Here is a 17,529-nt window from a genome sequence, read left to right on the forward strand (position 1 = left end):
TATAATAATGGTTTTGACAGTATTTAACTGTATTTTAGTAAAATTTTGACTTAAATTGAATCTGTCACCACTTTGGAGTTATCAGACCTCTACTATGGCCATACAGGGTATAGAAAAGTAAATCTACATACCTGTATGGCCCATAGTAGAGAGCAGAGAAAAGCACTTTAATCAGTTCTATTTTGTACAGGCTTGGTGTCCTCCGGATGCCAAGCAATCCCCGCCTATGTGCTTATTATTCCCCCAAATCCCCGCCTATATGCTTAATTATCATATTCCCCCCTCCCCTGCACGTCACAGGGCCCTGTCACAGGACCTGTGACGTGCACTGTTCTCCCTGACTTCCCAGGCATGCACAAAGCGCCGCTCACATAGAGCGCACTTTGCTTCATCCTGGCCCCGTTTGCATGTGCACTTCGCTGCAGGGTTCTATTGCGCAGGTGCCGGGACAGACTCCCCGGCACCTGCGCAATAGAACCCTGCAGCGCAGTGCACAGGCAGACGGGGCTGGGATGAAGCAAACCGCGCTCTACGTGCAGGGGAGGGGAGGAATATGATAATTAAGCATATAGGCGGGGATTTTGGGGAATAATAAGCACATAGGCGGGGATTTCTTGGCATCCCACGGACCCCAAGACTGTACAGAATAGAATTGATTAAAGCGCTTTTCTCTGCAATCAAACCTCTACTATGGGCCATACAGGTATGTATAGATTTACTTTTCTATACCCTGTATGGCCATAGTAGAGGTCTGATAACTCCAAAATGGTGACAGATTCCCTTTAAAAGCCATAGCTCTATAACAGCTATCCCACCCAACCCCCCCCTCCCATATACATGCCAACCTGCACCAAACTATATTTGTTTTCAATGGGGGGTGGGAGTTATTTATTTTTGTTTGCTTACATAGCGTCACTGTAATCCACAGCACTTTAAGCCGCCTCTGAAAGCTGCAGAATAAGGGATCTTCATTCCCTTGACATTAGCTGTCATTAGGGAATTTGGTGCCTCCCATACCCATTTTATGGTTGTCTGTAGATTTATAAAGGGTTGGGACACAACTTCTTGTTTCATTTAAATGTCACAATTAACTAGGGCTATCTGTCATAAGATCTGTCAAATTCTACAGGTCTTGTAGAACTACAACTTCTAGACATATTTCCTTTCCTTCTTCACTCCATGAATTCATATGGAGTCTATTAGTCTTAGAGCTGCATTCTGTAATGGAACTGCAACTCCCAACCTGTTTTATTAAGTTTTGTATGTAAAGGGATCCTGACCGCTGATCTGTGTTGCTCTATCCATGAATAGTATGACTCTGAAACGCTACAACATTTTAAACATTTGTTTTTCTCTGAAAGCCCCCAGGGACCAAGCCGGATGGAAGGCAAGTTGGACAGGAGGGTCCCACATCAAACATACATCTTACAGCCAGTTTCTGATACATGCTGCCCTTGAATAGGGCAGCATATATCCGCTATCAAGTCCCATCATGTGTTGTAAGTCTAACACTGGTGGGTGTGGACCCACTGCTCGTTGGGCCGGCCTTACCCTGGAGGGGCGTAACTAAGTGAATACCGGGTACTTACTAGAGCCTCTAATGGTGAGGATATCCTTTGTTACCAGGAATCACTCCAGGGCAGTGTCACGGGTGTGTGAGGGTTGAAAGCCAGTCATACGGCGTCCGACTGTGAAGGTCACTGCGTTTGGCCTTACAAACCTCTCCCTGATACTTTTATGATTTCGTTCTCTTTAGGACCCAGCGGTGATCCTCACCTTGCTTGGGGATTATACCTTTCCATTTAGGACCCTGAGGTTTCCTCACCTTTCTGCTGTTAATCAGCACTTCCTTGCTGTGTCCTTAAATACGCAGATCCTCAGAGAGTTGCTGGTGATAACGTGTTACCTATTCAGGCCTTCGATTCTAGTAGTCGGCTAGAATTACCTTGGAGTTCCTTCGTGGATTGTTGCTGTGCTCCGGTGTCATCTTGGAGCTAAGTGTATTCCCCTGCTTGTTTCCTCTGTGTGTACTTTAGTTTGTAGTTGGGCTGACTTAGTGCTCTCCCCTCCCGCTCCCTACCTAGGGCCTAGCCTTAGGGTCTGCTAGGGCCAGGTTTCCTTCTCGGCGATAGGTGCAGAACCTATTTAAGGTCTATAGGGGAGTCAGGGTTTGTCGTTAGATATGTTTAGGGGTCTCCACTTTCTCTTTCCCTAGTTGTAGGACTCCCTCCCCTTTTCCCGTCGTTATACGCTGGGTTCTCCCCATACCTAGCGTGACAGGCAGTCCCCTGGTCTGCAGCAACTGACCAGAGGGTCAGAGACATGGTACAAGGTACAGGCGGACAGAGGCAAAGACGTGGTCAGATAATCTGGGGTCAGGACAGGTAGTACGAGTTCAGAGGTCAGAAGCGGAGAGTTCAGGATAAACTAGTAGGCAAGCCGGGTCAAAAAACAGGAGAGACAATACCCAAGTGCACCTCCAGGAATCTAGACAGAGATTGAACTAGAACCTCAGCTCAGGTGAGGAGTGGTGGGGGGAGCTGCTCAATAAACCCCCTGCTGCTTGGGGATAGGTCAGAGAATCTCACCTCTGCAGGACACAATGGAGTTAAATGCCTGCTGCAAGTAGTCACACCTCCCTATAGCCAAGTGGACACTTACCAGCAGCAACAGGAGGATGCAGCAAGAGGCAGCTCAGCGAGACATCCCATGACTGGGTAGAGCAGGGCAATGACTGCAGTGAGTAGGGTAGTGCTTAGCGTGCCCATGTGAGTCGCCAGCGTGACGTAGTCAAGTAAGTTGTGCAGTGTCTTTTACCAGAGCAAATACTGGTAATTACATTCTGACTATCCTTACATGACCACTGCCGCCAATCACTGTTCAAAACAGTTACTGTATGTGCCAACTGTACTACAATAACCCTTTTGTTCTGTTGGTGTGGCTGCTTAGACCTCTAACAATCACACATTAATGGTCTGTCCTAAGGAATATTTATTTTGTGAACTAAATGGAAGACCACATGATCTAACTTCTACACTTAACCAAAAATCCTGCCTGTAGCAGCATTATTTTTGACTTTCCTGGAACATCATGCATCCATTAGCTCCTAAAGGTGGGCTGGGAGTCTTACCATAAAGTCTGACTGCGTTTGAAAACTTGTAGACTGACAAATGCTACTTCATGAATGTCATTCTGCAATTCATTTCACTGTGATACTCAGAACTACCTTACATTTTTTACTTTTTTTTTCACCACTGGAATAAAAGTTTTTGCAGCACAGTTAATACTTATTTTTATTTGTTTTTGTCCCATATCCTGCATGTCCGGTTTTTCAGGGAATCCATGTTTTTTGCAGCACGCCGAGTATATGTTTTTTGTTTTTTTATTATTCCTAAGCAGAGTATGTATAGCATGATCCTTTAGCAAACAGAATGAGTCTACATCTCAAAATTTAAGTTAATTTTTCCTATCAAACTTTACAGCTTTGCATTCTCAATTTTTTAATCAAAAGTATTTAGTGACAACTTGTCTTTATAGCCGGCGGTGCGGATTGAAAGTAATAGAGCAACGAACGAGCGCATACAGAGTACGGGCGCATTCCCAATATAGCAGAGACTAGCCCAGCTCCTGGAAAGGATGTTTCTGATGAAATCCTGTTTTAGGGTGGTGACAGCAGCTGCAGCAGTGACTGCAACTATGTTCCCTCATAAAGTTCCTTTTGACAATCCCCAGTACATACTGGGAGACTCGCGCAAAATGACATCAAATATAAGAAAAAAAAACAAAATGTAAGTTTAGAGTGGAGAGGGAACGGTATGGAATTTTTAATTGAAGGGCACTAAAAATCTGTTGTTAAAATTACAATTTTAGACATTTAATATGAAATTTAATGTTAGGTTTCAGACAAGCCCTTTTAAAGGACATGTTAGGACAAAAAAAGTCACATCACAACATTCTAGTAAATCCCTGGAGTAATAGGCTATAGCTTTCAGATTTTTCTTTAAAAATGCAAACTAAGCTGACTGATAGACCATTTGATAATACTTATCTACCTGACACCAGTTGTATTCCAATTTACTGACACCAACACTTCTCAGCCCTGAAAGATTTTCTACTTGTAGATTGTTATGGTATAACCTAGCCATTAGAGGCTCATTTTTTTCACATTATAAGTTTAGCTGGTAATTCAGTTACTTGATCTTGAATTACTACATTTCAAACTTGGTACCCTGGATAAATATAGAACGTGTTTTACATTATGGGCGGTAAATTTCTTTCTATCTTTTACTGTCTTATGATTTTACTATTGGGCTGCAGATTTTAATTAATTTGTTGCTTTTTATTTTGACTATTTTTATGTCCTTACAAAACAGTTCAATTTAATTTTGGATTGGTATGTTAAATAAAACTCTAGCCTGAATGATTTATCCTTATTTGGTATTTGCAAGATCTTATAACTGGTAACATAATGTCTTTTTTCAGCAATTTTTTGTGTATATCGGTTAAAGATTAAAAATGTATGAGATTTGTTGAACTAGGCTGCTTAAAGTTTAGAAACTATGAATTAATACAATTTCATTCTTATTTTTAGCCCTCCAAAACCAAAGAATGTGGAACTGCCAATTAAGTCTAAGGTTGTTGATAATGTGGAAGAAGGTACCATCGAAGCAATAATCCCTAAAGGAAACATTGCAAGCAAAGTTTCCTTATTTGAGAGTAAAAGAACAAGTCATAAGCAAATTGATTTCTATGCAACAAAAAACATTTCCCAAAAGAAATATGTTGAAAGAACCAAACTTAACTTTGGGAAACAGGTAAAGGGGTCTGTGTCAAAAGAAAATAGCTCACTGGGTAAACAATCCAGCATTTCTAGTAATAGTATTGGGAAAAAAGCTGAAAATGGTCATCATGAAATAAAGGCAGATAAAAAGAAAGAAGGCACAGTTGTAACTTCACCAAGCCAGATACAGATGGAACACAGAAAAAATGGTTTTGAATTAGCAGTACCAGATAAGATTTTAAGAGAGAATATTTTGCCTTCAGAGAAGAATGAAAAACACAAGAAACTTACTGAAAAAAACAGTAATTCTGATGCTTTAGGTGAGAGTATAAGTACACAGACCAATGGTTCAAAGCTTGATGAACATACCAAGAACACTTTAACACAGTCACCTGAGAATACTTCTGATTATTTAGTTGCAGTTTCAGCGGATTCTGAAGGTGGTGCTGTTTCACCCAAAGATCCTCCAGATATGGGTAATAAACATAACTCTATAAAAGAACCATCTGATGCTGTCGTTTCAAAAGAAGATGACAATGTGGGTCTAACTAAAGAGTCTAAGACACTGCATTCGGATGCCGTATGTTCATCTTTACATTCAACAGTATCATCCAGTACCGAGCAGTTACAGTTCAGTGACAGTAAAGAAATGACTGAAGTTGAAAGAGAAGATCAAACACTAACCTCTAAGAGAAAAAGCACTGGCAAGTCACCTGAAACAAGAATGGAAGCCGAGAAAATCCAGAGCCAAGAAGCTTTAATTGGCGATGCCAAAGAAGATCTTAAAAAGTTAAACGCTTATTTAAAAACAAGCCAAGAGGGTGATTTACAAAAAAGTAATGAAACAGCTGAAGCTGAAAGAGAAGCTAAAACAACCTCTGTGAAAAACGACACAGCAAGGTTACCAAAAGCACAAATAGATATAGAAAAAAATCATCCCAAAGAAGTTTCAAATAGCAATTCCAAAGGTGTTCAAAACGAAAATACAGATTCAGAGGGAAACCCGGAGGTAGATTTAACAAGTAAAGAAATAATTAGAGCCGAAACTGAAGCTCAAGCAGCGACTTCTAAGAGTAAAGACACAGGCAAATCACCAAAAGCAAGAATGGGCATAAAGAAAATTCACCCCAAAGAAAACTTAAATCCCAATTCAAAAAAAGATGTCCAAAGGGAAAATACAGATTCTGAAGGAAGCCAAGAGGTAGATTTACCAATTAGTAAAGAAATGACTGAAGTTAAAAGAGAAACTCAAACACCAACATCTGACGGTAAACACACAGAGAAGTCAATTAAAAAAGAAATGGCTCCAGAGAAAATTCAGCCTAAAGACGTTCTAAATCATGATGACAAAGATGTTTCAAAGGAAAATACAGATTTGGAGGCAAACCATGTGGTAGACAGCAATGAACTAAAAATGGAAATCACACATGATACCGCTAAACAATTACCAGATACAATTAAGGAGCAATCCAATCAAGAAGCGATTCAGGAAAAATTTTCATTACATGGAAATTCAGACCTTTCTCACAGTGAAAAGGAAAGCGGAGCAACTGCTGAGCCGGATCTCTTAAATGCAATTATTCCAGCAGGACAGGAACAAACTATCTCTGATCAGCAAAATCATCTTTTGCAAAACCTTACAATAGGTACTATTAAAGCCAGTGATGGAGCAAAATTAGAAGGTTTATATACAGAAAATCCTTTTCCACAAATTGAAGATGGTGTACATGCGTCCTCAGAAAGCTCCCAGCTAAAATCTGGTGAGTTCTCTGTTCTCAATAACTTCTCACCACAGAATAAGCTTTCAACTGGCTCTGACAAAGAAAGTGAGTCAACCTTTTTCCATGATGTGAATAATTTCTCAAAACCTAACACTAAAATATTAACAGACCTTACAAAGGGTATTGTTTCCTGTCCAGCAGAAACGGCAAAGGATGATAGATCTATATATGAAAGTAATGAGCATCAAGGGGATTTCAACAGCACACTCAGTCGTTCCAGTAGAGAGAATGAGTTAGAGTTACAAAATAATGTTGCGGGTGTAGAAGAAATGTCTGAAAAGCATACGAACACTAAAGCTCAGCAAGTTAATCTGTTAAATACAGATGATATAAATAAAGCTATAGTTTCTACTGAAGTCGATAACAAAAGTACTCCTAATAGGAATGTGGTTGATTCTGGTATTCCAGACCCTACGGTACCTGAGAATGGATACCTTTTTGACTCCCATGCCATTACCTATACAAATGGAAGCCTTCAACATAGAGTGACTCAAAGTTTCACAAACGTGCAATCTAGCCCTGAAACCAGTTTTAATGACTCTGTGGCAAGTGAAGAATATACTTTAGATTCATCTTCTGACATGGAAAAATTTGCTGAAACCATCAGAAGGCTAGAAAGCCCCATTAATTTGCCTCAGAAAAGAAAAAAACCCAGAGCTCCGAAATCGCCAGGTCCATATTACGGTTTGCCACCTATCCGTGAGGATTACTTGGAAAAGATCTTGGATAATGATGCATTCTCCTTTGGCTTAGGAAAGAAGGATAGGGCAAAGGAACTTGCACCAATGGCATTATTTAAGATGCAAAGCAAAGAAACTGCAGAGAAATTAAAGCCAAAACGGGCATCTGCTGCACAAAGCATGCTTTTGAAATCTCTAAAATCAAAAGGAGAACCACTTTCCATACCACAGGAAACATGTGACAAGGAAAATGCAGATGTGACTGATTTAGCTGTGAAGAGATCCCGAATAGAATCAATTTATTCAGGCTTTAAGTCACCCTTTGCAGCAAGGTCTGAAGAGAACGTCTTCTCCCCTTCTGTAACAACTGTCAGCACAATAACTACCTCCTTTGACACACCCCGGAAGGAGTTTACTCCCTCAGGCAAAACCTGTGATCTTAAAACTACAGACTCTGTAACGACAGCTCATACATCGGTTAAAGAAGGCAAAGGTGCTTTCACTCAGCCGTCTTCAGAATTCTTGCTGAGTGACTCTGCAGAGCAGTCAGTATCCATACCTGTGCACAGCATGGACCGCAACCAGGAAGGCAATATCCAAGCAAACGGTGACTTATCACTTAAACTACCTGATTCTAATGGCCACCTAGATGTAAATCATTCCACACCTGAAGGGAACAGAACAGCACCCCTTTTTGACAGCATTTCGGCACTTGACAAACCTGATTCCTCAGAGATATTTTATTTTAAGGGCCAAGAGCAAAGCATTCCAGATAGCTCAGAGGTGAGTGCTGTTTGAGTATTGCATTGCTGTAGCAGCTGCCATGTTCATGCTTTCTGCCTAACGCACCTCTGTTATACATAATTGGCAATATAGGCAGTGTTAGGTGGACCTGTACTTATTAGCTACACAGTGAAATAAAATGTTTTTGGAGATAGGCAAGCCACTTGGGGTTCCAGAAAAATCACAGCAATAGTGTCAGCTGAGAGTAAGAGAAAGCGCATTGTTCCTTTTTAATATTATTTATAACATCTGTTTACATATGTTCACAGACAGAAATACAAACTTGGAATGATGCATATGTTAATGTAATCCTTTGGTCCATTTATGGTTTGTTTTGCTTAGTATCTTACTTTGTCCTAACTTTTTGTTCTTGCAAGCACATAGTATTCAGATATTTGGTTGGTGGCTAGGTGGGGCTAATTGATGAACAGCATTAACTACAGGTACATACATGCTACAGGTAGATTATAACTACAATAGAATATTCATATATGAAATTTGCAAAAACCTAGGTAAACTGCACAGACCACTTTTAGAAATGTCTAATGGACTGTACTTCACCATTGCACAGCAGAAAGTCTAACACATGATAGTTGACACACCAGTTTTTCCATCTTTATTGCAGTTCATTAACTCCCTCTATGTCGCATGGGGAAGTCCTGGTTGCCCTTTTACCCAAGTCACAAAGTGTGCATTTATTGCAATATATATATATAGACACACCCATGTATACATACAGGAAGGCATCAAAGTTACTACAGATATGTTCATATAACAAATCAGGATCACATAACTTTCTGAAATGAAAGTGATATTCACTTTTTATTAGAATTACTGTACAGGAAAAGTATAAACTCTGACATGTCACTAAAGCTCTGTTTGCATTGTGGTTTCCATATAAAACAGAACCCCAAAACTAGTGTTGCTGATGGATCCCATTGCATGCATTGGGATCCATGCATCTGTCTGAAATAGGGCTCTGCTTTTCTGTTTGGACTTGTAGAGAATGTAGGCATCACCACACAATGCAGAGGTGATATAGCCTAAGGTACTTTTCTGAACCCACTAGTACAAATTTTTCTTAAACCTAGTTGGAGTGATTCATCTACTAGAGTTTTACTGTTTACCCCATTATGTTTAACAATAATGATTAATACATACAAAAGAAGTAAATTATATCCTCTTTTCTGTGGAAGATTATGGCTGCTGCTTCAATAGGCCATTAGCCCATTTTGATCTGGCCAGTGAATTAAGTAAACCGTTTTATATAATTGCATTTTTATATAATTATATGAGAGAACGTATCTTACAGATATGGCTTTTAAAATAACAAACAACTAAATATAGACTCAGAAGTTTCCATAAAGTTCAAAAGCAACATTGTTAGGTTCCAGCCTTCCAGCTAAATTGCTCCCACCTCCTTGGCATCTACTATATAATTGTCTTATCCCATCTGTCTGTCTTTCTGTCTGTCCTGGAAATCCCGCGTCGCTCATTGGTCCGGCAGCGGCCCATCAGCGCCGCGGGATTTCTGAAAAAAGATGACGGCCGTTAGCGGCTCATCTGCGGGACGGAGCTCAGCGGCGATGCAGCCGGGAGATGAGCGCCGCGATGCGCTCATCTCCCGGCCGGTAACAGCAGAAGGACCTCGACCGCCGGACCCATCTGTGGGACGGAGATGCAGCCGGGAGATGACCGGCGCAAGGCGCTCATCTCCCGGCCGGTAGCAGCGGAAGGTCCGCCGGCGTCGCTGACCTCCATGTGGAAGGGAGGACCGGGGAGCGGCGCTGTGGGTCGGGATACTTCTGCTGCGAGCGCCCGCTCATGTCCCGGGTTCTCGTTGCGGAAGTACCCACACAGGCAGCGCTGCTCCCCGGTCCTCACCAAGACGATTCGATGATTGGTCGCGGTCTTCGGACCCAACCAATCAGTGATCTTACCGCAAAAGTTAAACACTACTGTGCTGATTGGTCGCGGACGCTGCCCGCGACCAATCACCGATTTGGGCGTCAAATTTAAATATCGGCCGCGACCAATCACCGATCTTGGCTCCACATTTAAACACCGCTGTGCTGATTGGTCGCCGACGCTGGGTGCGACCAATCACCGATTTTGTCGCCACATTTAAATAGCGTCCGCGACCAATCAGCACAGCGGTGTTTAAATGTGGAGCCAAGATCGGTGATTGGTCACGGCCGATATTTAAATTTCGTGCCCACATCGGTGATTCATCGCTGGTCGCGGACGCTGCCCATCAGCACAGTAGTGTTTAACTTTTGCGGCAAGATCACTGATTGGTCGCGGGCCAAGACCGCGACCAATCACCGATTTGTGCGGCACATTTAAATAGCGGCCGCGACCAATTGGATGTCAGCGCCGCTCCCCGGTCCTCCCTTTACACCCTAGCCGCATGGATGTCAGCGGCGCTGCCTGTGCGGATACTTCCGCTGCGAGAACCCGGAACATGAGCGGGCGCTCGCAGCAGAAGTATCCCGACCCGCAGCGCCGCTCCCCGGTCCTCCCTTGACACCCTAGCCGCTGATGTCCCCACAGTATCCTCATGGTGTTACAAAAGTCCGGACATTTGTGTTAAAAATCGCTAATTGGTCGCCGACGCTATTTAAATGTGGCACCAAAATCGGTGATTGGTCGCGCCCAGCGTCGGCGACCAATCAGCAATTTTTAACACAAATGTCCGGACCTTTGTAACACCATGCGAATACTGTGGGGACATCAGCGGCTAGGCTGTGAAGGGGGGAGCGGCGCTGACATCCATGCAGCTAGGGTGTGAAGGGAGGACCGGGGAGCGGCGCTGACATCCATGCGGCTAGGGTGTGAAGGGAGGACCAGGGAGCGGCGCTGCGGGTCGGGATACTTCTGCTGCAAGCGCCCGCTCATGTCCCGGGTTCTCGCAGCGGAAGTATCCGCACAGGCAGCGGCGCTGACATCCATGCGGCTAGGGTGTGAAGGGAGGACCGGGGAGCGGCGCTGACATCCATGCGGCTAGGGTGTGAAGGGAGGACCAGGGAGCGGCGCTGCGGGTCGGGATACTTCTGCTGCAAGCGCCCGCTCATGTCCCAGGTTCTCGCAGCGGAAGTATCCGCACAGGCAGCGGCTCTGACATCCATGCGGCTAGGGTGTGAAGGGAGGACCGGGGAGCGGCGCTGACATCCAATTGGTCGCGGCCGCTATTTAAATGTGCCGCACAAATCGGTGATTGGTCGCGGTCTTGGCCCGCGACCAATCCCTGATCTTGCCGCAAAAGTTAAACACTACTGTGCTGATTGGTCGCGGACGCTGCCCGCAACCAGTCACCGATTTTGGCGCCAAATTTAAATATCGGCCGCGACCAAACACGATCTTGGCTCCACATTTAAACATTGCTGTACTGATTGGTCGCGGACGCTATTTAAATGTGGCGCCAAAATCGGTAATTGGTCGCGCCCAGCGTCGGCGACCAATCAGCACAGCGGTGTTTAAATGTGAAGCCAAGATCGGTGATTGGTCGCGCCAAATGTCCGGACCTTTGTAACACCATGCGGATACTGTGGGGACATCAGCGGCTAGGGTGTCAAGGGAGGACCGGGGAGCGGCGCTGCGGGTCGGGATACTTCTGCTGCGAGCAGTCGCTCATCTCCTGGCTTCTCGCAGCGGAAGTAGCCGCACAGGCAGCGGCGCTCCCCGGTCCTCACCAATACGATTCACTGATTGGTCGCATGCGAAGAGCGCGACCAATCAGTAATCTTGGCGCTAAAGTTAAACACCGCTCTGCTGATTGGTCGCGGGCAGCGGCCGCGACCAATCACCGATTTGGGCGCCACATTTAAATAGCGGTCGCGACCAATCACCGATCTTGCCGCCACATTTAAACACTGCTGTGCTGATTGGTCGCGTCTGGCGTCCGCGACCAATCAGCAAGCTTGGCGCCAAATTTAAACAACGCTCTGCTGATTGGTCGCAATCGCCGGCCGCGACCAATCAGCATTATTGCCGCCAAATTGCCGGCCGCGACTAATCAGCATTATTGCCGCCAAATTTAAACACCGCTCTGCTGAATGGCCGCGGCCCTGACCAATCACCATTATTGGCGCCAAATTTAAACACCGCTTTGCTGATTGGTCGCGGCCGGCGATTGCAACTAATCAGCATCGTTGGCGCCAAATTGCCGGCCACGACTAATCAGCATTATTGCCGCCAAATTTAAACACCGCTCTGCTGAATGGTCGCGGCAGTGACCAATCACCATTATTGGCGCCAAATTTAAACACCGCTTTGCTGATTGGTCGCGACTGCCGGCCGCAACCAATCAGCATTATTGGCACAAAATTTAAACCCCGCTCTGCTGATTAGTCGCGACCGCCGGCCGTGACCAATCAGCGATATAGTCGCCAAATTTCAACACCGCTTTGCTGATTGGTCGCGGCCGGCAACCACGACCAATCAGTGATTTTGGCGCCAAATTTAAACACCGCTCTGCTGATTGCGCCCGGTCTGCCGCATACCTATTCTAGAATACCCGATGCGTTAGAATCGGGCCGCCATCTAGTAAAGTATAAGCACAAACAAACTGCAGTGCCAGGTACTTTTCATTTAAGTGCATCAAGGTGTCATAATTACATACACATTTCTATGGAAAGGTGTATCTATCCAAATATACAGTATGATTAGCAGGTCACAATAGAGGCAATGACCTCTGCAGACAGGGAGATGTAACTACATGAAACCTGTATACAATGCAAAATAGTAATTTACTAAGCAACTTTTGGATATGTGTGTGTATATATGTATAATATATATATATGTATAATATATATATATATATATATATATATATATATATATATATATATATATATATATATATATATATATATATATATATATATAAAAATTTTTTTTATATATTTTTGGATTTTAGGTACTGCCCTTGAAAGATTCAGAGAAAGTTAACCCTAGACCAGGAAAGGTAATATGAATACTTTGTATTCTATCTCTGCAAGTCTGTTACTTTAAATTGCACAAATAATCCTTTCTGTTTAACATCTTGCAGGTGGTCATTCTGACGGAGCCTGAATATGGAGGTGCTGTGTTTGAAATCTTTTCTGATGTCATTGATTGTACTTCCTGGGAGCTTTCTCCTACTATTTTCATTAAAACCGTTAGAGGATGGTAAGAAATTAAACCTTTATAATTACTCAGTCAGTTTTAGTCATGTAGTTTGGATCCCAAACATCTCAAGATACATCAAATTCTATACTTTATCATTACTGTTAAATTAGATAGACAGACTAGAGCAGTGGACCATTTACTATACATAGATGAAATCCTGATTAGAACTACCAAGTAATGAATTTTTGACCAAACTTGCTAGCGAAGTGGCTATAAAACGTTAGATATCTGTTAGAAGCTATTTCTTCCCCCACAAACACACACATCTTTGATTACAATGGGTCAGGCGTGTTGAAATCCAGCATTGCCCAATCCTTCTTTGCCATGACATTTGCTATCAGGGTAGGATCATTACACATTTATACACATTACATGATTGTATGATTCCTCGCAAATTTGGTGGATTTGGCTGACATTCATCTAGTATATATGTGCACCTTAAGTTACAACAGTATAAACACTCTCCTAAAGGCTGAAATATGGCTGCACTCTACAGTCTGTAAAATATAAATTTGTCATTCCATGTATGTTTAAAGAAGTTGTCCACTACTTTAACATTGATGCCCCATCCTCAGGATGGGCATCAGTGTCTGATCGTTCGGGGTCCCGAACCCGGCACCCATGCCAATCAGCTGTTATCGGTGGCGGTCGCTGGCCGGAAGTACTTACTTGCGGTGCTTGTCCGTCTAACTGTAGTGGCCGCCACTGGGTACTGCACATCCACCTCCTGTGCAATTAAATGGCCAAGTACCGCAAGTAAGCACTTTCGGCCGGCACCGATAAAAGCTGATCGGCGGGGGTGCCGGGTGCGGGACCCTGGCCGATCAGACATTGATGCCCCTTCCTAAGGATGGGACATCAATGTAAAAGTAGTGGAAAAGTATTTAAACACAGGATGAAGCACAGCATGGAGTTCATAGATCAATATGAACAACAGCCATTTCGTGCTAGCCAGGCATTTCTTCTACGGATTCAGGAATGGCTGTTGTTAAAGGGAATCTGTCAGCAGGTTTTTGCTACCTCATCTGAGAGCAGCATGATGTAGGCAAAGAGACCCTGAATCCAACGATGACTCACTTGGATTACTGGGTGTAGCTGTTCTGACACAATCAGAGCTTTTACATTTAGAATGAAGCCGAGCTAAGAAAGCTAACCCCACCCACACCAGGCTCTCCATGTAAAAAAGTCCACAGACAGTGAGCTGCTGATCACAGGAGGGGGCGTTGCCGGACTAGTCCAGTAATGTATTCTGTCAGTGATAAATCCTTCACAGTTAGTAAACAACAGCACACACTTTGACAAGTGACACATCCCTGAATTCTGTGTTTCAGCCTCTATCTCCTGCTGTATTCAGATTACATAGCAAAAACCTGCTGACAGATTCCCTTTAATATGTATCCATGTACTCCACACTGTGCTTAAACTAAATGGAATAAAGAGTTTATGTTTTAAAGACTGGCAAGTTCTGCCTTATTTCTGCCTTTTGGAGAGTTTTTATGCTATTGGAACTGTTTTCTCATGTAGTTGAACATCACCAGATATCTGTAATCCGAATAATAGTGCGTAAGGTTTGCCAGTATTAACTTGAATGGACTACAAATTGTTACGATGGTTATCTTATACATGCTGGACAAGATATGCTACAAACTTTTGCTCAAGAGAAAGAGTAGTACTAGAGGCTCAAGGAAAATATGATATACAGGATTTGGGTAAACAGACTTTTCCATTTTTATATGGGTTTGAAAGTGTAGCTCTTTGGGACTATGTTCTGGAGTGGAAGGACATTACAACAGGATTTGGTATACAGTCTTTTTGGGCATCATTGCCTTGCAGCAATTTTACAATGAAAATGAGGCTTTTGTGTTTACAGCTTTCCTATACATTACTTAACGGCGCTGTTCTGTAAATTAGGCCAATGGAATATTCATTCTATGATTTAGTCTATTTAAAACTATTATTTCTTTTCAGCTGGATACTTTATGAACTCCCCAATTATGAGGGGCGGACCATAGCACTGGAGGAAGGGGACATAGAAGTCACCAACCCATGGGGAGATGAATCCCAGGATGAAAATTCTCAATCACCAGTCATAATTGGTTCTTTAAGACATGTGGTAAAGGTAAACATTTTAAACTTTGCAAAGTTGACAAATTGCCCTTTTGTATGGATATGTTTGTCTTTAAAGTTTCATAGAATTTATTATTAGTTTCTAAAATCTCATTGTATAGCCTTTTATATAAATACCTGAATTTGTAACCTGTACGTTATGTTCTCCAGCAGTAAATCCATCCCAAACAGCAGCTTCCCTTATTTTATGTGCTTCTTTATACAGTATACTGTCTGATTTGTATTTTTGCGTGTGTTTGTGATGTTCACAGGCTGTGTTCAGTAATTACAGCTTCTTAGAGTCCTGTTTCTATAAACCGCTCCTTAAATGTCAATAATGCTTTAACGAATGTTTATAAATGGGTGAGGTGTGAAGTCACAACTGTTTTTAGGATCCAATTAATGTGGTATCCCACACATAATCGCTTACTAGACCATTTTAACACTGAACATTACTTGTAAAGTCTGGGTCCTTGTGCTCAACATACGAAGGTATACATCTTAGTAATATACCTCAGTTGTTACAGGCGCCACAATCCAAGTATATCATCTCCGCTGTAGGTCCACTTTCAGCTTGTGCTCCAGAAAAGATTTTTTTTGCCGACACTGTAACATTTCCTTTGTTGGCACATAAGGTAAATAGTGTTGTGTGTGAAAAGGGCTGGCTGACTCACTCCATTCAATTTTCCACATGGGGTGGGGGTGTTGAATGTACCTGGTTACCAATAATAATTATTTTTAGTGAGCTGGTACCTGACCCATACCGCCAGAGTCTGCAAATGAGTATCTATAGTTTTGGGCCTTTTTGCTCTGGAGCGGATCCCCGATTGATGTTACCAGACTGCATATGTACAGTACAGACCAAAAGTTTGGACACACCTCATTTAAAGATTTTTCTGTATTTTCATAACTGTGTAAATTGTACATTCACACTGAAGGCATCAAAACTATGAATTAACACATGTGGAATTATATACTTAACAAAAAAGTGTGAAACAACTGAAAATATGTCTTATATTCTAGGTTCTTCAAAGTAGCCACCTTTTGCTTTGATGACTGCTTTGCACACTCTTGGCATTCTCTTGATGAGCTTCAAGAGGTAGTCACCGGAAATGGTCTTCCAACAATCTTGAAGGAGTTCCCAGAGATGCTTAGCACTTGTTGGCCCTTTTGCCTTCACTCTGCGGTCCAGCTCACCCCAAACCATCTCAATTGGGTTCAGGTCTGGTGACTGTGGAGGCCAGGTCATCTGCCGTAGCACCCCATCACTCTCCCACTTGGTCAAATAGCCCTTACACGGCCTGGAGGTGTGTTTGGGGTCATTGTCCTGTTGAGAAATAAATGATGGTCCAACTAAACGCAAACCGGATGGAATAGCATGCCGCTGCAAGATGCTGTGGTAGCCATGCTGGTTCAGTATGCCTTCAATTTTGAATAAATCCCCAACAGTGTCACCAGCAAAGCACCCCCACACCATCACACCTCCTCCTCCATCAGGGGCGTACATAGAAGTCATGGGGCCCCATAGCAGAAGCTCTAATTGCCCCCCCCCCCCTACAAAAAATAAATATTTGTCTGTGTCACAGAAGAGCAGATCTCATAACTTTCCAGCCTTTACATAGTAATTTACCTCCTTATGAAGTCGTAGATTCCTTCTTCATTGCCCCCATAAAGTATGATGCCAACAAAAGTGCCAAACAGTATGATACCCCTATGGTGCATTCCTCCAAATGCACAGTATAATGACCCTATTGTACCCCACTTCAACTCCCACGGCAAAGTATGGTGACCCTAACACAGTATAATCCCCCAACTGTGAACCCCACAGAGCCCTCCATACACTCTCATGGCCCCCACACAGCCCTCCAATCAGTATAATGACCCCACACAAACCTTCACACTGTATAATTGCTTTTCTACAGTATAATGGCCCCCCACATAGCCCTCAAAATATTATAATATCCCCACATAGCCTTCCATATAGTATAATGCACCACCAATAATCTTCCATATAGTATAATGCGCCCCCATAATCCTCCATATAGTATAATGCTCCCCCCATAAACCTCCATATAGTATAATGCGCCCCCCATAATCCTCCATATAGTATAATGAACTTCCCATGGTCCTCCATAGAATAAAATGCACTCCCATAGTCCTCCATACAGTATATTACACACCCCATAGGGTAAAATGCAGCCCCCATATAGTATAATGTACGCCACAGTCC

At 43.1% G+C, this 17,529-nt stretch overlaps 1 protein-coding gene across 4 annotated transcripts in view; it reads left to right on the forward strand.

The window, feature by feature from the left end:
* The window catches only part of CRYBG1 (crystallin beta-gamma domain containing 1), a 431,371-nt gene that overhangs the window by 364,452 nt on the left and 49,390 nt on the right, over positions 1 to 17,529 (forward strand). For all 4 annotated transcript variants that reach the window (XM_073675786.1, XM_073675787.1, XM_073675789.1 and 1 more), the window contains 4 exons: positions 4,592 to 8,024; positions 12,943 to 12,990; positions 13,075 to 13,193; positions 15,162 to 15,312. In XM_073675786.1, coding sequence (XP_073531887.1) covers positions 4,592 to 8,024; positions 12,943 to 12,990; positions 13,075 to 13,193; positions 15,162 to 15,312 — 3,751 coding nt within the window. The remainder of the gene's footprint in view (positions 1 to 4,591; positions 8,025 to 12,942; positions 12,991 to 13,074; positions 13,194 to 15,161; positions 15,313 to 17,529) is intronic.

The sequence above is a fragment of the Phyllobates terribilis genome, unplaced genomic scaffold, assembly GCF_046119375.1.
Source record: "Phyllobates terribilis strain yellow unplaced genomic scaffold, ASM4611937v1 Scaffold_3__8_contigs__length_932513732, whole genome shotgun sequence".
NCBI lineage: Eukaryota > Metazoa > Chordata > Amphibia > Anura > Dendrobatidae > Phyllobates > Phyllobates terribilis.